This window comes from Manacus vitellinus, unplaced genomic scaffold, assembly GCF_001715985.3.
Source record: "Manacus vitellinus isolate BGI_N305 unplaced genomic scaffold, ASM171598v3 scaffold_0_pilon, whole genome shotgun sequence".
Taxonomy (NCBI): domain Eukaryota; kingdom Metazoa; phylum Chordata; class Aves; order Passeriformes; family Pipridae; genus Manacus; species Manacus vitellinus.
The window spans coordinates 34651644-34677943 of NW_021938789.1; the positions used below are offsets into that span (position 1 = coordinate 34651644).

At 35.4% G+C, this 26300-nt stretch overlaps 1 protein-coding gene across 2 annotated transcripts in view; it reads left to right on the forward strand.

Annotated features, from left to right (window-relative positions):
- MARCHF1 (membrane associated ring-CH-type finger 1) overlaps window positions 1-26300 on the forward strand; it is a 149746-nt gene that overhangs the window by 48972 nt on the left and 74474 nt on the right. For both annotated transcript variants that reach the window (XM_008933124.3, XM_029963154.1), the window contains exon 2: window positions 11580-11719. In XM_008933124.3, the coding sequence (XP_008931372.1) occupies window positions 11618-11719 (102 nt within the window). In that variant the 5' untranslated portion in view covers window positions 11580-11617. The remainder of the gene's footprint in view (window positions 1-11579; window positions 11720-26300) is intronic.

Here is a 26300-nt window from a genome sequence, read left to right on the forward strand (position 1 = left end):
GATACTCTTGTAAATTTAAGGACTGTATGGTTCTTTCTGCAAAACTGGAAATCCTTCTGTAGTAAAGCTACTGCTCTACTGAAAAGCAATTTTGAGCTGGCACCTTCATTCTACACTGCCACTCGTAGGCTTTTTCCTTGTTGGGAAAAAAACTTTCTGGGATGAAATTTTGCATAGTTGATAATAGAAAGATGTATTTCTTTCTGTCTTATGATGGAACTTACATTTAAATGTAATTTTTAAAAAGAAGCAAAAATAGAAACTATGTTTTACTCAATGTTGTGATCTTAGATATCAGCTGGAGTTATATTTTTAATGCAAATATAGTTTTTATTACAGTGCAGGAAACATAAGACATAAAAAATGCATAATGTTAGTCTGTATTACCAACAATTGGTAATTCTTCACTCAAACTTGAGTTCCAAGTCAGTGAAGACTTAAATAAATACATGTGCAGGGAATCAATATGTTTTGTATCTGAGAGTAGTCTGTCTGCCCTGTCCTGACGACACCATGTCATAGTACTTTGTGTTGCCATAGGTAAATGGATTGTCATTGTAAACATAGTGGTGCATCTCCACTCTTGGTCTGGGGATGTCCTGATGCTTCAAAATGTGACAGAGCTTCAGCATGAACATGAGGTTTACAGACTGTCCTTCACTGCTTGACCTGACTGTAAAGATTTGCACAGTGGATTAATGAGTCCTTAAACAAGGAAGTTCAGCAACTAAAAAGTGCCCAGAGGCCGCTTGCATGTTGGGCTAGAAGATTCCTAAGCTGCCTTGCATTATTGTGTGCTCTCTGCACATTTCATTTTCCCATTTTTCAGATCAGATGAGCGTGTTTGACCCAACTGTTTGAGTGTCTTGTTTGCACTTTGCTATTTGTCTTTCGCTTATTCCTACCACTTCCACCCAATTATCAGGGGTCTGACCTAGATTCGCTATAGCCCAGAGATTGCCAAAGCTGAGAGAGGGGTTGTGCTCTTCATTTTGTGCTTGGAGTCTTTTAAAATAAGTACTTCAGTAGCAACAGCAAGCCAGTCTGTATGTAATTATTTTCACCAGCACATTTCTTTTCCCGTCAAGAACTTCTTGAAATGCTTCTTAGTTTTGTGGGTGGCTGACCTATGGTTAAATACAGCTTTTACTTTCAAAGTTAGTTTTTCTCTGCTTAGCTTTCTAAGTAAGTGTTAAAGTTGAATATAGGCCAACTACCTACATGTGCTTTTGCATTCATCTGTTTTCCATTATTTTGTGTTTCCTGGGGCAAGATTGTTTTCTGTGGAGCTATATATAGAGAAAGAGTCCTTAATAAAATCTTATCTGTTCAGCTAGTACTTGCAAGTGTGTTCTCAATCCACTCATGCATTTGAGGAAGAGAGTGGAATGGCTTTGGGAAACTTATTCTAGTTAGCTTGTTGAGACTTGTCGCATGGCATATATTTCAAAATTTTAGACAGGTCCCCTGATATTGTAGTGAAAATTATTTGTTTAAGTTATATGATTTTTGTAGATGTGCTTTTCTGAGTGCTTATTTAATTTTATAAGTACCTTGGTTCGACCATCTTGCCAGAATTTTATTGGTGAAATTCTTATTTATTAACTTTTTCAACAAACATTTCTTCTTAAATATATTTTTCTGAAGATACTAACCTACTGCTAGAATGGAAGGTTGCTTTCTTGTTTACTTCAAATGAGAAAGCTTAATGTAAAAATGCTTTGATTAGAGACGTATATATATGAAAATAAATGGTACAACAGAGAGCTAAAAATGTCAAAGTAGTACAAACCTTAATAGAACCTTAAAGAAATAAAAATATCTAAATTGACTGTTGTAAAACCTCTTCAGTGAGCTCATAGTAAAGCATATAAATGTCTAAATAAATTAAATTTGAACATCAAGGAACTGGGAAGCTAAAGAATAAAGGCATAGCCTATGTAGCAGCTCAAGAGACTATTTTATATTGGAGAAATGCTATATATTTTAGTGATTGAAACAAAAAGGATACATAGATTAGTGCTGAAGGCAGAAGAAGCCAGAGTTGATAAATGAAAAGGGAGAAATTTTCAGAAAAAAGGAAAAATTACAGTCTCTTTTGATGACCTTTGGACTATGCATTGCAATTGCATTGTCATCAGTGGTATATCTTTGGAAAGCTAAGGCTTGTCTCTGTTATGCCTCACCTGTAGACGGGGCAAATAAATGAAAAATATGGGGTATTCAGGTGTTGCGGGCACACTGCATGAAGATACCTCATTAAATGACACTACAGAACTTGCACTGAGCTTATCTGAAGTGTCATGTGACTGCCTAGGGAGGTCTCATACCACTGTGCAATAGCTCTCGCGAGGGCAAGCCTTATGGCTTAGCCATGGAGCTGCTCTTCAGTGCAGCAGCTAAGCAGCTTTTGGAGCAGGACCTTTGTACAGGACTGCACTAGCGAGTGTTTTATCACAGCTCTGCCAGACCACGTGTCTCAGCTGCTACGGGCACCTTTGTGCTGTGCTCTGCAACTTGCCCTTGTCTCAGTTTCAGCACTGGTATTCCGTATAGCCTAGAAGAAAGAATTATGGGTGATAGCAAAGTCAGAGGAGGTAGAGATCAAACCTGGATGGCACAGGATGGGACTCAGCTGCCTGAGGTGCTGCATCACAGCCACGGCAGAGTTATATATCTTTCTGTGTTCACTCAGTCACCAAAGGGAGCCAGGGAGCAATGCCGTGCCATCAAACATTGTGGTTTTTTTCTGCTGTACACTCAAGATCTCAGTTTGATAACATTATATTTTGTCAGTATCCTTGGCAATGTCATCTTCCTTTGAGGTTCTTTGGAAATACTTGCAAGAGGTGGATACCTATATTGTGCTTAGTGTTACTTTTAAAATAAAAGAGGGAAACTGGTGCTGTGCCTAATTTTATGCTTTAATTAGCAAACAGAACAAATACTACATCTTTGATTTTTTAAAAATGGTTTGTGAAAAGTGGCATATTAGAACTGTGACAGGTGTATGATCTGTGTGAATCTTAGCTCACTGAGAGCTGTGCGAGCTGTGGTTATAACTGCATGTACTGCATTCATCTGTTTTCATCTCACAAAGAAGCAAACCGCAATTTTCTCTATGGAGAATAATTAGTAAACCATTATGGTCTGGTATTGAAATAAATTTTAAGGCTTAATTTGAAACTATTTGAAGACACTCTTAAGAATCCCACTTATCTCAGTTTAGAGTGCTGTACTGATATTCACCCAATCTACTTGCACCTCTCCAGATTTATTATCTATTCAGCAAAACTTTTCTTTTTATTTCACTAACTACAAACATAAAAACTAGGAGTACGTAATCCTTCAGCTTTTATTTTCCCTGCTCAATTTCTCCAAGCATTTCCTAATTTATTTTTGACAGCAACCAGAGCAACAAAAATAATTGCTTACAATAATTATGCCACCATTATATTGCCTAATGAGAACCTCATTTAAATGAAGCATTATTTTAGCTATTTGAGTCATAGTTTTGTACCTATTCATTCACTTCTAAGGCCTACTTTTGCGTTTGTTTTCTGTACATTGTGGTCAAAATTTATCAAAGTAATATTATTCAAATGTTTATTCACATAATGATTAGATTTTAGGTTAACATAGTCTTTACTTATGTAAGAGACTAGCTATTTAAGCTGTTACCAGTAACTGCAGCATTAGGCCAGTAGGCCAGTAATTATATATAACTTAAATCCGTTTATCCTGAAAAACCCTGAATAGGCCATCTGTCATGGTTTTCTGCTAGCAGAGGTCAGATCTTAAGTCATGATCTTCACAATTTATACCAGAAGGAGGGGGCTATGAAAAAGAGTTAATTGCAACAGTATATTTTAATTAGTTTAGTGGTAAACAACTATTAAATGGACTTATTTAATCTTTGTTGAAAAGGGAACAAAATTTTCTGCCTTCAGTAGATCTGTCACAAATTTTCATTAATCATCATTTGGATTTTTTATCAACTTATTAGATGGTATACCCTGTTAATCCTTGATGACAACATAAGTTTTCTTCAAACTATTTAGCAGAATTTTTTTTATTATAATACATACAACTTAACTTTAATAAATGTTCTAACAAGTATCTTCCAACAAAATGTAAAATTTCACCTTCTGACTAATTTCAAGTCTGTAGTTGTTAACAAGAAAATAGCTGCACCTTTGTTTCCAGAGGTGACTCTGAATTTTATGTCAACTAGCATTCAAGTCAACTATTTAATGATATTCATCAGTCACAGGATACCTACAGGTTTGTGTTGCTGGATATGGCTGTAATTCTCACTAATCATAGAATGGTTTGGGTTGGAAGGGACCTTAAAGATCATCTAGTTCCAAACCCGATGCCATGTGCAGGAACACCTTCCACTAGACTGGATTGGTCAGCACTCCATCCAGCCTAACACTGAACACCTCCAGGAATGGGCATCCACAGTTTCTCTGGGCAACCTATTCCAGTGCCTCACCACTGTCACAGTAAAGAGTTTCTTCCTAATAGCTGATTTAAACCTATTCTCCTTCAGTTTGAAGCCACTTTCCCTTGTCCCCCCATGTTCTCATAAAAAGTCCCTCTTCATCTTTCTTGTAGGCTCTCTTCAGGTACTGAAAGGCCACAATTAGGTCACCCTAATCAGGAGTACATTTCTTGCAAACACTGTTTATTAAAAATAAGCATAAGCTACGTGCAACCAGAAACCAATTAAACCAATTATGTTTTATAAAATTATCTAATGAAATACGAGGGCAAATGACTAATGGTAATGACAGGTATTGTTACTCACTGTAGAAGAGATTCTGAAAGCTATCTGAAATGAGGTAAGAAAAATTTAAGAGACTGGCAAAGATAAAGTAGCAGTGTCATGCAATGAAGTTGTCACAGATTGTGTTTGTTACAAAGAGCAGTAATATCTAAATAACAGAATAAGCCTTTCTTTGCATCAGTGATGGCCAGTGTCTGGTGTGGGTTCTGTATGACTGACCTATCATAGGAGCAGTATCCGAACTGCTCACTAGCATGAGCTTTCTATGTTTAGGGTTGTCACTGGAATGTGGTTTGTGACTGCCCAGATCCTTGTATTTAACAGAAGAACTTCTATTAAAAATGCTTCTCTGAAAAAGGGGAGATACTTCTGTTGGACCAGACATGCTCTTAGCACACTTTGGTGTGTGTACTTCTGGTATTTCAATGAAATCTGATTTTCTCTTTCTTCTTAAAAACTAATTTAAATTCAGTATTAACTATCCGCCCTTTGATACAGGGATGTTTAATGGTTGAATTATGTCTTTCAGACATCTAACTTTTATAGGGTATAAAAAAATAGCTCTTTCTGTCTTTGTCTTCCTATTTTATTTAAATAGTGAGCTCTGCCTGATTCAAAGTGAATTTTATCTTACACCATAAACATAACCTTCTTCTTCTGCAAATAAACCACGTAGGAATGAGGAAATAGGCTTTTTTGTGAAATAGGCTTTTAATTTTACGTAAGCAGAACAAAGTCCATTAAAGAGTTACTGTAGCTTCTTAAGTACATTTGTATAACTGCATGCATAACTTCATGAGTTAGTTAATGCTTTAGCTTATTGTGGATTTTTTGCATGTTAAAATTTTCTGCTATTTCTATATCTTCCTTGAAGGGTTTTCATCTGCCAAGGGCTGAGTATGGTTTATCAGGTGCATTTACCAGTCATGTCTTATTGTTGATTGAAGCTTTGATTTAAGCTGCTTGGCAATCATGTGTGGTTAAATATATGCAAACTCACAAAGCAAAAACATGTACTTTGTTCTTGTTCTCAACTCTGTGTTTGTTTCAAGGCTTTTCTCCTTTCTACTTAGGAGTCTGATGCATCTGGAATTTACATGGAGAGGTCCTGAGGGAAGGTTTAGGCACCCTTTCATCACTCACCTGTATCAGGAGCATGCCAGGAGCACATACTTTTGCCTTGCTTTTTGAAAGTCTGAGGACAATTCAATGGAGGTTTTTAACCTTGAATAAGAAAAGCATTTCCGAGAAGAGTAGCTGTGAAATTAACAGCAAGAAGCTTTTAGAAAACAAAGTCATATTTGAGGATGGTATGGATGTTGCTTATAAAAATAGTTAAAAAGGAAAAAGTAGAATTAAGCTCTGCATAGGCAAATACAGATTTGTGAGTATCTACATGTATAAAGATTTTTTTTTTAAACGTTAAATCAGTAGTCATAAATATACAATTTTCAACATTTTCTTCTGGAAGTCTTTACAAATGCAAAATGGTAGAATTAAAATGCTAAAATTTTACCATGGGTAAAAAAACCCTATTGTGGTTTTTCTAAAGAGCTTTGGGTGATTTAAAATTTTCTGCTTTACAGTAGAGATACTCTTCCTTGTGGGAAAAGAAAATAAAGTGTGACTATGAGGACAAACATACTCAATTTTTTTAAATCTTTAATAACCCAAAAGACTATTTTCTTTGAAATCTTTTAAAGATTCTTGTTGTGTTTTGGGTATACTAGCTGTGAAGTGGTTAGACAAAGCAATGTTAGCTGAAATCATTTTTGTACCAGTCATTTTAAATTGATTTATTTTCAATTATTGAATTCTTTTAAGTAATGAGTGAAATTTAGATTCTTAGTTGTGACAAAAAAGAATCAAAGTCTTGAAGGGCTAAGGACAACTTAAAATACATATTAGCAGTGTTACAGAAAAGAACAAAACAACAAAGGCTGTCTTTAGTTGGAAATAAGGATATGGTATAGCACATTAGAGCCACATTAAAGTTTCTGAAAATTGATTAGATAATATAGGTAATAATTTAAGAAGATGCCATAGTTAACAGTTTATAGGCTTAAATATACAATTGAAGCAAGTTCTAGAAAACTTGATTATAATAAAATATCTAATGCTCTAGAGAGGGCTGCTGATACTGTGATGATGTTTTTAAGGAGCTCCATGGCTAAGTTAAATGACAACGCTATTTTGTCTTTGCAGCTACAGAAAGGCATTTAGTTGTGCATAATTGGGTTTACTCTTCGAGTAGTACCCTAGTACTTCTGAAAACCATCACTAATAAACAGGACAACATGTTTGAATTCAGAGTCTTACATACACTTAATGCAGAGATGTTTGATTGTGTATATCCAGTAGCTATACAAGAAAACTGGTACCATTATAACCTTGGTTGGTATCAGTGACTCATGTCAACTGAGTAATTTGTGGGCATGTGTTTTCTGTTTTCTGTTGGTCTCTGCGTTGTTTATAATGAGGCTAGAACTTTAGGCATTTTATTTGGTATCAGGTAATTTAGCTGATTGCTACAGGTATGGGTTAGGAAGATAAGGTTTTAGTAGCTTGATGGCCTTTCAAGCTATTTTAGTTCAATACTGGACTCAAGAACTTATTCCTCTATTTAGAGGGGCAAATGGTACTCAACACTTCTGATGAAAAAAAATAATTTTACAGTTATCAGATTTGTATGTGGAAAACAATTTTTCCTCCTGACTTGAACCACCACTGAACCACCACAGTACTGAATTATACAGGACTTTTACAGCTGTTGTCACAATCATTTTTTTTAATATTGATGGCTGGTTGAGAAAAGCCGATGGCTCACCTGTGACACAAAAAGAGCAGGAGCTATTAGAGATTTCTACTGCATTCAGCCCATCATTCTTTACTAACCCCCTTTTTATTTAGCATTAACATTGTGCAAGATGAACTTGAATCCAAAACTGTGTGTGTCCCTTTGCTTGGCTAAATGATAAGTAAAAGTTTTCTCCTCTGAAAAAATATGAATAAAATAATTATTTTATTTTTTAACAAATCTATAAGGGATGAATTAAGATTGTTTTCAGGCAGTTTATTTGTGATGGTGGTTCTTCAGGTGTATGAGCAAGTGCAAAGTCCTCCTTTCAGTTACGATCTGTGCAGTGGTAGTCATCATTTTGATTGCTCAGGCCAAAAAAAGAATTGCTAATGTTCCAAAGGGTTCTGCACACCAAGAGGAACAGAATAGGACTGTAACTATAATTGGATGATTCCTTGTCTTCACAGCTACAGGCAGTGTAGAAAGGATTGACTGATCACTTACTGAGGGGTGGTGGTTGTGTCACTTTTTGGAATGGTCTTCTTGCAAATCTTTGGTGGGCTCTTGCTTGAGGTAGATTGCACACACTGGTCTTGGGCACCCACTCCACATTTGTGGCTCAAGCAGACTGTGGAGCTCTAAACAAACATGTTTTTTAAAGGCTTTGAGGGTCCAGACTTCTTGCCAGCTGACATTACAGAGGATCTGCTGAAGATTGCTAAAATTATGTATACCTGTCTCAACTGTGTAGAAACTCATAACTTAATGACTTCAAGTAGTTAGCTTTGTCGTATTGAACCACAGCTGTTGCCTGGGGTTTATGGTTCTTCATCAGTTCTAAGTAGTATCCAGCTGTGCAGTCATTTTGTAGAATATTCCCTAGACTAAATTATTATTTCACTTCATCTGTGATCAAACTCAAACTATGTAGTTTGCTTTACATGTTGTATGCTTTTATGTTATGTGAAGAGTTGTATTCTCAGGTTGAATTGACTAATCCCAGGAGTGAGTTCTCCATGGAGTATGCAATCATGGAGTATGCATTACTTCTCTACACTAAATATTTTTCTGAAAGAATTCACTGTGCACTTAAAAATGCAGCAATATAGGTTCATTTCTGCTAAATATTTACTTGGAAATTTGATAGACAATCAGAAACAAAGAAAGTAGCCTCATACTTAAAGCTATATTAAAATATAAGCCTATAATAATAAGATAATAATTCATCAGAACTAATAGAATATTAGAAAAGGTCTTCACTGAAGACCTGAAACTTTACCTCTTAATCAGTGATCAAGAGTGTGATGGTTCAAAAAGAAGCTTCAGCTAACTACTCATGTGAGCTGCTGCTCATCAGTAGGTGTAGCAGACTTTCAAACTCACCTTAGAGCTCTGGGAACTTGGGAAGCGTAAGTTTTATTCACATAGTGTCTTTTAAATCACTTAAGTTTACTAGGTTACTTTTGCTCTCTTTGCAAAAGCATGTTTATGTGCATTCTGGGGAAGGATGTATGTGAGTGACCATTTAAGGGTTGGGGTTTGGGGATTTTTTTTAGTGGTAGAAAGCTTGTCCAAACTTGGGACAATGGTCAGGAAGTTTACAATCTGAACATTGTTCTGGAAAGAAATATTTTTTAAATAAAGATTGAAACAAAGTGAAGACTTCCTTCGAAGTTATAGGCTTTTGTTTTTTTATCCCAGGTTCCTGTTCTTTCTTCAGGAAAGTACCAAAGCAGTAAACAGGACTCCAAGGTAGTGAGATGCACCAGTTGAATGTGTAGCCACCTTGTTCATAGTGTACATTCAGAGGAACAGTGAAGTCTGTGATCTTTTCAGAAATAAAAAGCCAAAAACTAATACATACATTCCTCTGGGCTGTAACCTTTATTTAGTATTCTTCTGGAGGAGACTTAAATTATTAAGTTTAATCCAAATATGCATTTTGTGGTTTTGTTCTGGTTTTAATTTTTTTAAGGATTTTTTTTCTCAACCCAACGTTATTAGAAGTCAGACTCCATTGTTTTTCAGTCTTGCTTAGTTGGTAAAAAGTATTTGAGCACATGATACAGAAATTATCTATGATTTGCCATAGAAGCTCAAAAAACCCTAAAAATTCTGATTGGTTGTCCCATATTAATTGCTTATCTTTCCAAGTTGCAGAGGAGGACATATGAATGCATATGATTCTCCTGATACTTTTTCTCCAGTTTCACCTGTATGTACTTCATGATATGTTGGATATACAATGAGAAACAGTTAAACATGGATTTATTTTTTGTATCTGGGTACAGGTTACTTAAATGCACAAACTGGTACTTTCTTTACTCTCATAAACATCGAGTTTGGTATGTAACGGTCTAGTTGCGTTTATAGAACTAAGGAAAATAAACAGTCTTGTAGGGCTTGCAAGATGATGGATGCTCTAATCCAGTGGAAATTTTGACTGCTGCTAAGTTGGTGACAATGAGTTTAGTCGGTGCTTTAGCTGGATTTTTCATTGTGAAGCTTTTCCTGCATTGTGTTTGTGCTCTGGAGGACTGAGTTCTTTTAAGTTGACACTGAAATATTTTATAATGGAAAAATGGCTTTGACTCTGCAGTCAACAGACTGTGTGGCAGTCTTCATGTTACTATTGCTTTCCTAACATGATTTTTTATCTCACGTTAAGATTTCAAGAGACTGAAAAATTATGAGTTCATCTGTAGACTCGCTCACCTAACCACCTCCAGTACAATGAAGCTAAAGCTAATTTCCAGTTATTCCTAACAGTTCCATGAGGTTCTGTGGGGAATACAGCTTGGTGCATTTCCTACTTCAAAAATTCTATATTAATGGTCAAGTGTGGAAATGGTAGATCTGTTGTTATTCAAGAGGGGGCTGTAGTTTGTCAGACTCAAGCATATTTTGTGTACTGCATGGAGATGTATTGCAGAAAAAATAAACCTACTTTACACGTGCATAATATTCAGTGACATTACATAGATGCTTCTGTGCCATGTAAGGTCTTTAGCATTATTGTATGTATGTTCCAATTTTATTCAGCCTAATGCTAACCCTGTTTGGAATACTAGGCACTCAATCTGGTAGGTTAATCTTTTTGTTTATTATGTCTTATGATGGTACAGAGTAACAAGTTTTAAATTAAACACTTTATAAACAACCAGATTAGAAATTGCTTCAGACATGGTGGAGAATAAAATAGCCCAAAGTTATTCTTTGTAATTAATTAGCAAAGTTTTGCACTGAATACCTCCATTACCAATTTCAAGTGGGAAAAATTAGATTGTGAACTTTTTAATGTGTTTATGAAGGCTTCTTACACTCTAAACCCACACTTTAGTAGTGCTGCATTTCCTGAATGCATTAGTGTTATTTAGAAGGTGTTTTTTTTATTGTTACAAACTAAAAAATAAGTTTGCATGCAATTTACAGTTGGCACATAGCATTTATTGCTGTTGTGTGTCCATTACTTTTTGCTATTTACAATGCATCCTAATGAAACACTTCAAGATAAGCCAGGTATTCTAGTGTGTCTGGGCATAAATGCACGTTTGTATGTTCTTACACTGTTGATTCGCGCTTAATATTTGCTACTGCTTTAGGGCTGTTTCTAGTTATTTCAGGGAATGTGGGGTTTTGCGTCCAAATGCTATATGTTTTTCAGGATGGTGCTAGTCTCACAGTTATTTTGTAATAAAATCCCTCTAAAATAACACTTTTTAAATTGAAGTGACAACTTGATTTAACAGGGAAAGAAGGCGCTGCATTTGCTGACACTGAAATGGTATTAATGCATGTAAAGTGTGCTGCAAGTGCATAGCTCTTTTCTAACCTGCAGGGTATCACTCTTCAGATGTTATTTTAAAAATATGTTTATTAACTTGTTCAGATATAACTTAAAAAGTTGTTGTTAAAGGCATGCATCCAGAGACATGCACACAATGATTTCAAAGTGTCAATGTTTCAGGGAATCTAAATTATTTTCAGAATTTCAGAAATTGAGAAGGGATAAGTGGAAGGAGAAAATGTTGGGCTGGTGCCAAGCGATAGCTCGTAACCCTCACAGACTTCCAAACAGCACAAGAACACCCGAGGTCTCAGGTGATGCTTCACATAACTCTTCTTTGGTGAGTGAAAAGTTGCATTTCATGATGGTGGCATGCTCAGATGAACTTCAGAGGTGTTACATTTAATTTATTTTAAAAATTGTACTGTTTGCCATTGCTTGCATTGCCTCAGTGTGTGAAACCCTTTGATATTTACTCTTTCCATTTGCTTTTTTTTCACCTTTTTTGTTATGCATGGTCCATTCTGACTTGCATGTTGTCTATAAATCAATATTGGTGTTTTGTGAATGGTAAAGTCTTTAAGCAGGAGATGACCTAATATGGATTACTTACATTCTTTGTGATTTTAATCAGTGCTATGGCATTTGGTCCCTGATGAATACAGATGGACAATATCTAAAGGTACCTCATTTGCTCTTTGTTCCTGACTGTAACAGGAACAAAGTATAGTATGTCTAAACTTGTGTTAGATGACTGGATTTTAAAATTATTTTCATATCTTAAACACGGTGTTGCAAGTGATGGTTGAGATAGCTTGCAGAGCTAGTAATAGTAGATGTTCAGGCAATGTAAAGTTGACAGTTTACATAGTGGAGTTAATGTGAATCATATGAAATTCAGTAAAGTTACTCATTGATAAGAATTTTAACCCTGCAGTTTTTGCTCATTGAAATAAAACCACTTGCATCAGTAGACCTCTGCAGGTGAGTAAGAACTGATACTTGTATGTAAAGGCTTCAAACTGCCGTCCATCTAAGAGAAAAAAATTGTTTACTTGTCTACTTGTTTTAATTCAACTGACTTTTTCATACTACAGCAAGACTGATTATTTGAAACGTATTCAGTTAAATATGCCTGCTCCAATTTGATTAGAAAGTGTAAAGTAGGCACTATATTTTTCTATCCTAAGAAGCATGAGTGATCAGGAAGTACTACCCTCCAATTGTTGAAACATGGCCAGGATGACATTTAAGCCGAAAGGTGAATAATTATTCCTAACCACTGATGAAGTGTGGTATTCCAAAGAATTATAAATAAAGAGACAGTGGTCTGCTTGAAAGTTGTTGAAGTTTTGGTGAAAAAAAGCCCATACTTAATGTGACAAAATTATTGCGTTCAATGGTGAATTATATAGAATGTAAGTTTCTGCTACAGAAGAGAACACAAAAAGGTAGCATTAAAAGTGGAAGATTTTGCAGTTTACTGTATATCCTAGATTGTTAGTATAGCTCACCTTCATCTAGAATACTTTAAGAGAAGGGTTCACCTGAAAGACAACACAGTCATTGGTCACAGCCAACATGGCCTTCATGAGGGAAAAGTCCTGCTTATCCAACCTGATTCCCTTTTATGGCAAGGTAACCCACCTAGCTGATCAAGGGAAGCCAGTTGCTGTAATCTTTTTGGATTTCAGTAAAGCTTTTGGTACTGTCTCTCACAGGATCCTTCTGGACAAACTGTCCAGCACACAGCTGGATAAACACATCATGTGGTGGGTGAGCAATTGGCTCACAGGTCAAGCACAGAGGGTAATAGTGAGTGGGGTGACATCAGACTAGTATCTTGTCACTAGTGGGCTTCCACAGGGCTCCATCTTGGGCCCTGTCGTCTTGAACGTCTTCATAAATGACACAGGACTGGAAGGGATAGTTTGCAAATGACACAAAACTGGGAGGTGTTGACTCCCTTGAAGACAGGGAGGCCCTGCAGAGAGATCTCAACAAATTAGAGGACTGGGCAATCACCAACCATATAAAGTTCAACAAGAGGAAGTGCCAAATTCTGCATCTGGGCTGGGGCATACCTGGATGTACCTACAGGCTGGAAAATAAGATGTTGGAAAGCAGTGCTATGGAAAGGGACCTGTGGGTCCTGGTCAATGGGAAGTTGAATATGAGTCAACAGTGCCCTGGCAGCCAGGAGGACCAACTGTGTCCGGGGGGGCATCAGGCAAAGCATCAGCAGCCGGTCGAGGGAGGGGATTGTCCTGCTCTGCTCTGCACTGATGTGACCTCACCTTGAATATTGTGCAGTTTTGGGCACCACAATATAAGAAAGATATTCAGCTTTTAGAAAGTGTCCAAAGGAGGGCAACAAAGATGGTGAAGGGCCTTGAGAGGAAACCGTATGAGGAGCCCTCTTACTGAGGGGAAGAAGAGGGCAGGCACTGATCTCTCTTCTGTGGTGATCAGTGACAGGACCCAAGGAAATGGCCTGAAGTTGTCTCAGTGGAGGTTCAGGTTGCATATTAGAAAAAGGTTCTTCACCCAGAGGGTGGTTGGGCACTGGCACAGGCTCCCCAGGGAAGTGGTCACAGCACCGAGCCTGACAGAGTTCAAGGAGTGTTTGGACAGTGCTCTCAGGCACATGGTTTGACTCTTGGGGATGGTCCTGTGCTGGGCTAAGAGTTGGACTTGATGGTTCTTGTGGATCCCTTCCAACTTGGCATATTCTGTGATTCTGTGAAATTAAAAAGCAGTAATTCTATGAAAAGAGAAATTTCATGTACATTATCTCCACATTTAATTACTATTACAATTTTAGTTTCACATTTAATTACTTTTACAATTTAGGTATTACTAGTAATATGAGGTATCATTAAGGAATTGAGATATGTGGAAATTTGCATATTTTGATTTCTGCTTGACTGCTAGTCCACATTTAATTTGGTTTGATATTCCAGAGATAAGCATTTCAATATATCAGATGGGATTTAGAAATGATAAACTGGCAATATAGTTCAGAATTGTTGAATCCATAAGGTTAGTATCTTTTAACTTTATTAATACTAAAACTTGTTCAAAAATAAGTTAGCATGAAGCTAAATAGACTGCTGCTTAGTTGATGAAGTGTGTAAGAAAGCCAGAGATATAAACAGCTGAGGAAGATATTGTGTGTCCCTTAATGTCTATAGAATTATAATCTTCTCAACAGGAAATAAAACAGTAATAATATCTCTTGATGCCTGCCAAGCTTTCCTTTTCATTTTCTTTGCTTCCTACTCCTTTAACCATTGCTTTTACTTTCCCTCACTTCTGAAGTAAATGATATTCAGTATAAGCTTTTACTTTCAATGTCTTTGCAACTTGCAAGCTGTTGACTGAAATTCCTTATTTTACTTGTGAATATTTTTAATCTGAAAACTTGTTTCAAATCAATTTTGATTTTGCTTAGTAGTCTTTGCCTTTCACTACTGAAAAATTTTCCATTAGGTTTTGAGTGAAGATACAGACTTTGGCACTGGAAAACCAAATATAATGAAACAGCAGAAAGTAAAAAATATAATAAATTATTTGTTCTAAGGGTACAAATCCACTTCTGATGAGCTGTTCAAGTCCCTTCTTTCTGAATTAACCTTTCATTTCTCACAGCTCCTCTGTGGACCTGATTCAGCTAAGGCTTTTTAAAAGACTTTCTATTTAAAAATAATCCCTAAAATGGGTATTTCACAGTCCCACTTTTCCAAAGGTAAATGCAAAGAAAATTACAAAGAAGTCTCATTAATTTTTCATAAAATCATAGAATAGGTTGGAAGGAATCTCAAGGATCATCTGGTCCTTTCTTGGCATAACCACAATCTAGACAAGATGGCCCAGCACTCTGTCCACACAAATCTTTAAAGTTTCCAGAGATTGTTTCAAAGGCTCATTGTTCTCATTACAAAACATTTTCCTCTTGAATCTCATCTGAATGGCCCCAAGAGTAGTTTGTACCCATTACCTCTTGCCTTTTCCTTGCGACTTCTTGTCAAAAGGGAGTAGCCACCTCTTTGTAGCCACCCTTGAAATATTGGAACATAGTGATAAGGTCTTCCCTAAGCTTGCCTTTCTCAAGGCTGAACAAACCCAGTTCTTTCAGCCTTTTTTCACATGGCAGGCGTCCCAGTCCAACTGATGGAAAGAAATGTTTTTCTCTCTTAGTGGAAGAAAGAAGTAAGTTTGTGGAGTAGGAAGCAGGTTATGATCATTAACAAATAGTTTTTTTCATTACATGGGTAAATGGAATACTGAACAGCAGCACAGGAAAAATACAAAAGAAATTGACTCACTAAAATATTTAAAGAGTTTGATCAAATCAGTTACACCATTTCCCTCCCCACGGCCACTTTCTCACTCACCCTCTGTGGAATGGGAAAGAGAAGCAGAGCAGAAAAGTGAGAAAAATCATGAGTTAAGATAAAGACAGTTTAATAGGCAAGGCAAAAGCCACAAATGCAAGCAAAATGAGGAATTTATTCACTGCTGCCCATGGCCAGGCAGGTGTTCAGCCATCTCCAGGAAAACCAGGTTCTGTCATGCAAAATGGTTACTTGGGAAGGCAAACACCACTCTGAATGTTTCTGCTTCCTCCTTCTTCTTCTTTCAGCTTTATATACTGATCATGACACCATAGGGTAGGATTTATCCCTTTGGTCAGTGGGGTTCAGCTGTCCTGACTGTGTTCCCTCCCAGCTTCCTTGCTGGTGGGATGGGATGAGGAGCAGAAAAGGCCTTGATGTAAGCCTTGCTTAGCAATAACTGAAATGACCCTGTGTTATCAACACTCTTTCCAGCAAAAATCCAAAACATAGCCCTAGCTACTATGATGAAATTTAACTTTATTCTGGCCAAAACCAGTACAGGTTTTCCTCCAGTGATGATAAACTGAGAAGCTGGGGTTTAACTGTAAGTTATGCTAACTATGTGAAAGTTCTGAATAGTGTAGGTATGATGTATCACTAGATGATCTTTAAAGGTCCCATCGAACCTAAATGATTCCTTAAATCTATGATCTTTATATAAACCCCCAAATTTAATTTCAGAACAAGAAGGATCTCCTGATCTGAGTTTGAGGTCTTTGGCTGCCTGATTTCCCTCAAGGTAATGTAATTCCTTGGTGAAAATTGTATGAAATAGGGTCATCTAGGTTTCCCTTAGCAGTGTAAGCCTTGAATTTTTAATCTGACAGGGAGTGAGGGGATGTTTAAAAATTTAATTAAAATTTAATTTTAATTTGTTATAGAAAAACTGTGTAATTTAGTACTCAAAAACTAGATGTAAGAAAAGAGTAGTTATCTAAGAATATGGAGTTGGTTTCATCTGAATTATTTTCTTATTTGTATACCTATTAAGTAGATTTTATTAATCAGGCTGCAGAATCAGCTAGGAAATCCACAATATTATTCCTACAAAATTTTATATAGACAGTGCTATTAGAAATCTAGTAGTGACTTTAATAGTAACCAAACAATGTGTATCTGTGAATGAAACTGTGGGAGAGATTTAACAGAGAAATGTAATTTTAAAAAGTGCAGAATTATTCACCCAGTATAATGAATTATATGATGTCCCTTAATATCTGTTTATGTTAAAGTTATGGAAACTGTTCCTCGTAATGTAGATGTTCCACATCCTTCTGCACAATGCTGCATGCTGCCCCACAGGGCAATTGTTTTAACTATTTATTGCTTTCTAATTTACAGGATCAGCCTAAGCTGTCAGTGGCCTCAGAAGCCATGCCACCCCAGGCCAATCTTGTTGATTTTCCTTATATTTAAAGCCAATTAGCAGTTGTAACCTTGGTTACCATCACCTTCTATGTTCTCACCACGAATGTAAAGTTGTTAAGAGTTCATTTGTGTTTCTTCCCTGTGCATACAGAAACAATTAGAGCAGGGTAGATGTAGGCCCAAAGCTTTTGGGTAAGTCTCCCCCAGTGCTCAGTTTCTTCCCCAGTGCATATCAGCATCATTTAATTATTTAAGAGCAGGGCAGATGTGGTCATGTTTTTTCTTATTTGAGCAGTGATTTCAGTTAGGCTTTCCCTGTCAGAGGCTTAAAATGGCAGTCCTCACTTAAAGAATTTTCATTTCACTTTTTCTGACCAAAAGCGAAGGCCACACAGAAAATTAATATAACTTTGCATTTGTAGACACAAAAATAAATATTGGAGAGAAAAAATAAAGGTTACCTGAATGCTGGCATCAGTAAGACAATAAGTTTTTATTATTGTTGTTATTACTATTGTTATTGTTATAACAAAAACTGTTATTGTTTTTGTTGATCATATTATATTGTAATGTTTTACTTAGCTCTATAGCTAAAATTATATTTATGTTTTCTAGGTGTTAGATATCTGCATTTGCTATCAGTGAAATTTGCAAGAAATTATTTTCTGTAGATAAAATTACTATAAGAGGATATCAGCATAAAATATTTGTTAAATATCTGTGTTACTGTTTGAATAGGTTGTATTCAATCTTTTATTCTTTCCTCGGAATATTTCATGCATCTTGTTTCTCATAGCAACATGTGTTCTCAAGACTCTTTCAAATCTATTAATTTGTTTTTTTCTGTATAGTTAGAGCTGTCTCATTAGTCTGTTTCACTTAGGAAAAAGTGTCATTTCAGTGTAGAATTTTTATTTTTTTTTTTTTAGTTTTGGAGAGGAGACTTATGTCTGAATACATTAGACTTGTTCACATGAGTTTTGACTGAAAGTGCAAGAAATTATTTTTCTAGCAATTTTTGATACATTCATAAAACCTTAGATTTAGTTTAAAGTGTGTAAAACTCCAGGTTGTATGATGCTGGGTTATAGATACTGAAACAAAGAGGAGATTGGCGGATCACCTGTTTTCTGTCTGGGAAGTGAGTTCTAGAAAATGAGAAAATCAGACAGGGCCAAGTAATTAACCTAAGTTTTTTATAAGGTGAAATGGGTTATTCTCATTCTGACTCAGTGAAACCTTCAGTTCCATCATTAACTGAACACCTTCACTATAGTGGGGAAGTCAAGATAGGAAGCATCAAAGAAATGTCTCTGCTCTTTCATTTATTGCCAAAGTAATACCAGCAAGGAGAGCTTTGAAAGCCCATCATGTTAAAAAAAAAAAAAGAAAAGAAAAAAAAAGGTAGTCGTAGAAGATGATAATGCAACTTTATCTTATTTAAAGTCTCAAGGTAATACTAAATGTTTAAGTTGAATTGCAAGTTTACTTATTCCCATTCCTGAGGATTCCTAATTTTTGTAAAGTATTTTGCTGTCTAATACTTGAATTACAAGACCCCAAAACAGTTTAAGATCTTTACTGTGCTGACTGCTACAGTTTGTGTAACTCAGTTCTGTAAGCAGAAATATGTATGCACAATTTGTTTGAATAGTGTATACTAGTATCATTTGCATGCTCAGGGGGAAGTATGTGCATGTAAGTTTGTGCAGTGTATATATATATATATATATATTTCAACCTTGCTAGTTTAAATTGTACTAATCATATAAGTTTGTGCAGTTTCTGCCACATGATTCATCCTCACTGTGAAATGGTTTGCAAAGTAATTATTACTGCAAAATATAATCCAAAATTTATACTTTACAGGAAAATAGAGTTGTACATGCGCACAGGCCATTTCATGCATTCATGTTAGCACACAAGTCTTGCTACAGACAGGGCTGGAAGAGGAAGAAAATAGTAAAGTTACACGGAGCTGTATGTCTCCCTAGATGCTTTCCTAATGTATTCTTCTTGTTTTCTATCCTCACTAAAAGTCTCCCCAGCAGTAAGAAGGCTTTGGTGTTGGTTTTGTGTCACAGGAGGCTACACAGTGCACCACACTTCTGCAGCTGGCTGTTCTTCCAGTGCAATGCTACATCAAAGTGTTGTGGAGCCACTTCTGCCCACGTTCAGCTCCATCTTCCAACCAAGCTGTGGGGTGATTTTTCTGCAGCATATCAGGGGTGTCTTGTGAGCACCTAGACAGCTTGAGTCGTCATTGCAGTTCTCTGTTGTTCTTCCTCTTATCTAATAGAGAGATGCTGTAGCATAAAAGATTAAGTAGGGCCTCTTGCAATCTACAGCATGTATGAGTTTCCCTTTTTATGAGATTTTGTTGGAGGACTGAGGTAGGAGAAGGTCTGGGGAGAATTCAGACCTTCAAGTAAAAGATAACCTTTATAAATGGATTCTTCCAAAAATACTCGGTGGGAAGATTCTGAAATCTAATGTTGTCTCTCTGTTTTCCAGTTGGCAGTGTCACTGAATACTTGCCATTGCAACTGGAATTGTGGTGTCTCCTTTAAACAAGGAACAGAAAGTGCTAGAGTGCTGAACTGAAGCAGAAAAAGAATCATCATGTAGGTTAAAGCACTGACTTGTGTTTTATGTAACTTCTATGTAAGTTTGTGAAAGCCATTTCTACTATATTATTTCAGCCTCATTAGTGTGAACTAATGAACACTCAGGATGAAATTTCACTTAAAACTGTAAGGTGCTTAAATCCTGTAGAGATAAAGCTGTTAGACCTATCCTGGTTGATAGTGGAAGGATTAAAAAACTCTGAATAATTAATACAAGGGAGGAGGATAAAGTATGGCAGAAGACCTAATTGCTTTCTCGAAATGAATCAACAGATAGGCTGCAGTTTAGTGTTTGTTCCACAGGAGATAACAGCTTGAACCAGGTACCCTGCTGCAAGCTCAGAGGTGTTAGTTCAAATCTCAGTCTTGGAAATGCCAGTCCTGTCAATTTAATTAAAATGGCTATGTGGTCAAGGATGGCCATATGTGGATACTGACCATATGACTTCTCTTGACTCTGTTTACAGAGAAAGAAAACTGCATCTGACCTTGTTAGGCTAATTACATCTGTGGTTAATCTTATATTCCCTCCCCCTTGACCTTTCATAAAGTATGAGATGGGAGTAATAGAACGAGATTAGGAAGGGGGAATTTATACTTAAGGTAAAGAGCATACTCTTGCCAATAACATGTCCTAGGCTGCTATGTGATTTTGTGTTTAGGGTTACAGGAATCCCACATCTGTGATCCTTGAAATGTGAAATGGAAACATTTGCCCACGATATTTGTATTAGCTTTTTTTCCATCTCTGATTTTTTTGTGCATGTAGGGTTCTTTCCTATTTCTAAAGGAAATATGTCCTAGATTTTCTTACCCTGCTAATTCTTTTGAAAAAATCAATGGCACGAATGGTGCAACTTCTGTACCAGATCAGTTAACTATGATTTGTCTAATGATTAAGCATTGTTTAAATAGAAGTGTTTGTATTTCATCCTTTGTGAAAATCTGTTTTTTTTTTGATAAAGCATCTGTTTGCTATTTCTGTGTCTCATATTTCAATTTTTTTCTCTTTTTCAATATGCATTGACCCTATTTACTTCTTAACCACATAGGTTGCAATTTCTATAACTGAGGTATTGTTTTTTTATAAGGTATTGTATATAGATCTTAGGTTTGGCCCACCTTATATTAAGAGGAGAGGCACCAAATACTTTTAGCATTTTTATATCCAAAAGTTAAACACTAGTTCTTTTCATGATGGATGGAGAGAAAAATAGTGATTTTTTTCATGTGACTTTTTCTCTTTTCTGTTGTTTTGGAGAAACAAAATTTTATGATGTGCAGTATAATCATGATCTGACAGAAAAAGATGAAAAGTAAACTAAAATTGACTTCACAGATGTATTGATATTACGAAGAGGAGGTCTTGTTTTCCCTTTATTTTCTACTTATGCAGAAATGATCCAATTAAATTTTGGGAGGTATTTGTTATTCTTAGCTTTAATATGGTATTTATTGTAACACAAGAAACATGTTCTAAGTTGCAGTGGGGAATGCTCATGTGTGTAGTCTACACTTTTGTTTTTCAGGCTATAAATGCCTCATTCTATCAGTATGTAAATGTGATAATAAATGTATTTTGAGTTTTATTACTAAATTAGAATACTGCACCTTTTTTTCTGCTGTGAGAGAGAGATTTTCATCCTACACGTTTGATTTTTTTTTTCATTTAGAATCATAGAATCATTTGAGTTGGAAAAGACCTATAAGCTCATTGAGTCCAGCCATAAACCTAACAGTGCCAAAATTAAAAGTTTCCCCAAACAACTAATGTTTCTGTCTGTTTGGGCTATTCTTCTCTAATATTTACTAAGATACTAAAAGCAGTTCTGGGAAGGCTTTGGTTTTGTTTGTTTAAAGATTAGGTTTCTAAAATGTGTATGAAAAAACCATGTTAAAAATTCTTACTTGAAAATGTAGTTGGCTATAAAATATTTGAATTTAAAATGATTATGTCATTTTTCTAAGAACTTGTATTCCTTCCACATAAATTAATCAGGTAGCTTATAGCAATTTTGCTTCCCTTTCCTTCCTATGTTTAAAATATTAAAAAAGGATCAAAAATGTGAAGGAACAAATACCAAGGGTAAAAAAATAAATTGAAAGATGTAGAAGATTGGATTCATTCCATGCAATCCCATTTTACTCTTCCTGGGTATAATTTGGCTCCTCACAGTGTTTGGAGTCCCAGACAAGAGTCTATTGGGGGCAATCTTTTTTGTCAATCAGTCCACAGTTGGTGTTTTCAGTACAACCATTGGAAGAAATATATAAGGGAAACACCTAAATGAGGGGAAAGGTGTATTTTGGAAGAAAAGTGATTGGAAAAAAAGCTCATTTACTGAAAAGGCTATTAATTTGAACTTGTGTTTTCCCTAGACAAAGAACCCCCTCAAAACAAGCAAACAGTAGAAAAATCTCCAAACCTGAAATAGCTGCTCCTTGTATTTCATAGAGTAGCTGTTGAGTGCAGACTCTGACTAGTGTAAGTTTGAAGGTAGGCAGAGTAAATTCATGTGCAGTGAAATTTACAGTAACAAGATGATTGAACAGGAAGCATGTTGATGTTGGTCCATCTAATGACAAACTCACTGTAGATGAAGACCACAGTGGCAGTAGAGATGCTTCTGAGGGCTCCCAAGGTACTATGTTGATAAACTGGAGTGTGGTACATGAAAACTGTAGACTCAGACTTCATGTTTAGTGAAGAAATATAATTTTACCTATTCAGATTTAGGCATATACTCTTCTTAGTAAGTGACACTAATTTAGACTACAGTAGTTCCTGATGCTGAAATAATTGAATTAATTTTTATGTTATGGAAACTTGCATTTATTCAATCATGTTTGATGTTTGTTTTCTCTGGATAATATTATTTCAGCATGTGCTAATTGCTTAGTGTAATCTTTGTATTCTATAAATATTAATGTTCATGAAATGTTAATAACAGCTGATAAAAACAAAATGCAGAAAAATGAGCAATTCTATTAATAAATTTAAATTATTTTATAATTGCATAGATAATTACTAAATTATCAAAATATCAATCATTATGCATGTAGAAATACAGTAGTATGAAATGGATTGAGTATTTTATACAGACTAAGTATAATTTCCCTTCAGCTTTGTTGCTGTTGTGGGTTCAGGCCATTTTATTTAAAACTGAGGTTATAAAATCCTGAGGATCTGATCTTGTGGATAGCCAATTCAAGATAGTTATGTCATTTTAAAGAAGTGCTAATCTCCCAGTACTTTAAATGTCTAATGATGCTGCCTATCTGAAAATTCTGGTCTGTAGTCAAAAGAGGTGTTTTCCGAAAGTGTAAATGTAAAATTTGATTTTAAATCATTGTTTTGGGATTTCGATAAAAATGGACTGACTTTTAGAGGCACCAATAGAAAGTATAAGTTTAGAATATCTGAAGCGATGCATCTCTGAGTTGATGATTTATTAAAGTGTGATTTTAGGTGCAAGATCTAATTTAGATAGCATCAAATTATCTGTGGTTACTGAAATCAAGGTCTTACACTGGAATTTTTTGAAACAATGAGAGGGTGATTTAGGCTGAACTTTTTTTTTTGTTCTGTAAAGGAGAATGAAAATAAAATGAGGAAGATAATGGAGGAAAAATAGGATGAAAAGTGAATTCTATATAAATACAGATGTCAACTCCACATTGATAAGTATCTTTTACAACTATGAGTTTACTTGTTCTCCAGAAGAAATTTTATTTGTTTCCAAATGCTTTATCACACCATATCCACAGTTCACCTTGGCTTATGTATTAAGCAGTATCAATTAGCTGAGCATTCACTGTGTTGAGTCTTCCAACTGAGTGCGTTGTTTGTGGTATTCTGTGGGTGCCTACCCTTTTAGCATGCAAGTATGTTTAAGATACAATGTAAAAAAAATTGGAGCATCCATCATTAATCTGCTGGTTTTGAAGATTTGGTTCTAAGGAAACAAAAAAATTAGTTTTTACATGCACCATCATTGACAGGAACCACAAATAGTCATCTAGCTTCTGATTTCAGTATTTTAATCACTGGAACTTTAATTTTTCCTGCTTGATCTTGAATGTTGATCATATTTTCTTTCTCAACATAGACACAGAGAATATACAGTATAACATGATTAATATAAATGTGGTTTTTAGAAAACCTTTTTTCCATGGCTCCAAAGAAGTGATTAAAAGACAAAGAATTCTGTGAGGTGTAACAGTAAAATTTGGCTTTAATGCTACAAGTCACCTAAAAGATTTTTGTACAAAAAGCTTTCATGTATTCCATGTCCATACATAGGGTGTAATCAAGAAATGCAAACTCCAGTACCATCTTGAAAGTATGGTCTGTTCTTCTTAAGAAAAAAAAATACCTTTTTACATGAGTTTTCTTAGTGAGTTCAGATATGAAAGATACTCAGCATTATTTAAAAAATCCGCTTTTGTGACATAAGTAACTACTTACATTATTATCTTCTATCTCTTGTTCAGACGTTATTGGTAGGTTTTTTTTAGAAAGAGGAAACAAGGTGAATCACTGCATTCTTAAACCACTGCAGCATCATGTTTCTGCTCCACAGTGTCCTTTCTGTCACTGTAGTGTGGAAAATATTGTGGTTGCAAGTTGTATAGGGCTGCAGGAGAGACTGGTGCATGGCTCTTTCTGCATAAAGTCATGAATACACTGCCCTGAATTTAAACTGGCATAAAGATCTTGTCTGTCACTCACAATTTCTTCAGAATTTATTAATATGATAGAGGTTAGGTGTAGGTAGGTTGTTTTTTATATTTTTCAACTTAGTTTTTAGCATTTGAAGAACCATTTGCAAAGAGATACTTTTTAAACAATGTGGATTACAGTAGCATGAGTTAATGCTTTGGTCAGTCTGTGCCTGCCATGGAAAATGCATTGCTTATCAGCTTCTCAGATGCATGAGATGTGCAATTAGTGCAGCAATTTTGTATATTTATTCTGAATTCAGAGTGGTTAGTAAAACAATTGGTTTCTTGCAGATAAAAAAACTAATTGAAAGCAATTTAGTTTTGTACATGAGAGAATTCAACATGGTTTGGTTATTTATGTATTTATTTTTGGGAGGCAATTAACTGCATAAAGGCCACTCAGAATGGGAGGATATGTTTGTGCATATCTATGTATCCGTGCATTCAGAAGTGACTTACAAAATGTCTGCATTAAAAATGTATTTTGGGGTTCAGAATGTACTTTAATTAAAAAAAAAAATCACTACGAGTGCTTTGAATCTCCTTGTAATGAGGTCTGTAAACTATGAAATCTCCGATGCCATGCTTCATGATGTATTTTTCTGCTTTTTCTGTCTGATTACAGATTCTAGGCAGAAGATAAGTTTTATAAATAAAAAACATGAGATAAGAAAACTGAGAATCCTTGTGATACAAAGGAGTAATGTAAAGTTTTGCAGTTTTTGTTTTAGTTATGAAGAAACATTTCATAAACCATTCAATTGTCTTGGACTGATTGCAACCACCAAGAAATGTAACCACTTCATTTATTAGCTGAGTGTTTACATTATTCCATTAGCCATCTGAAGCTGCTTCAAGGACAAGATGATGATGATGATGATGATGATTTTTACTATTATTAATAATAATATTAATATTCATATTATTTTTCACATGATTAGCATTATTATTTCAATAATATAAAATTTATATATACTTTGGGAAAGGACAAATATTTCCATATCAACCACAAGAATTAAGTTTCCTGTGCCATGATAAAGAATGAGGAGAGAAAAGACATTTTACATATTTTTTTTTCCATCCATGGGGTGTGCAAGGGAGTCAGCAGTGTGAAACTGAAACCCAGGACAATTACATATTCACTACTTTGCCCTTCAACCCTAATGCTAAATGAAGTCCAAGACCCAAGACTAAGAAATTATGGCTTTTTAAATACATTGTTTAGAAAGCTGAGAGTGAAAACCAAATGTATTCCAATGTATTTGATCTGTAGGTAATCTTCAAGACAATACAAAAAAAATAGATTCAGAAGGATGTCTGTGAATAACATGTCTGCTCAAGAAAGGTTATTAGTTTTCTCTAATAGCCTTCCAGCCACTGCCTCAGGATTTGGATGGCCTGAGACAGTTATATTAATGGAAGCAGTGTAGTTGAAACTGCTTTATAATCCTCAGTAAAACCTATGCTCTCAAGAGATTGCTGTGATGAAACATTCACAACCATGAAGCTGTTTTTGACATTCATGCAACTGCTGTTTTCTTGGAAACATGTATTCTTATATTGTGTAAGGCTCACTAAACTGAACTAAAAATGAATTTTACTTTGCTGTGGAAAAAATAAATTTGTTTTTTAATAAAAGTCCAGTAATTGTTGAGTTTCTTTGCTTAAAAAAAGTTTTTTGAAAAATTTAATTGATGTATAGGTATAAGTTTTCAGATTTTTTCTAGGTTCTTGTTTTAAATAGTAAAAATTAAAACCTTTCAGTACATTTTGAGCTTGAAAATCACATTCAGAATATATA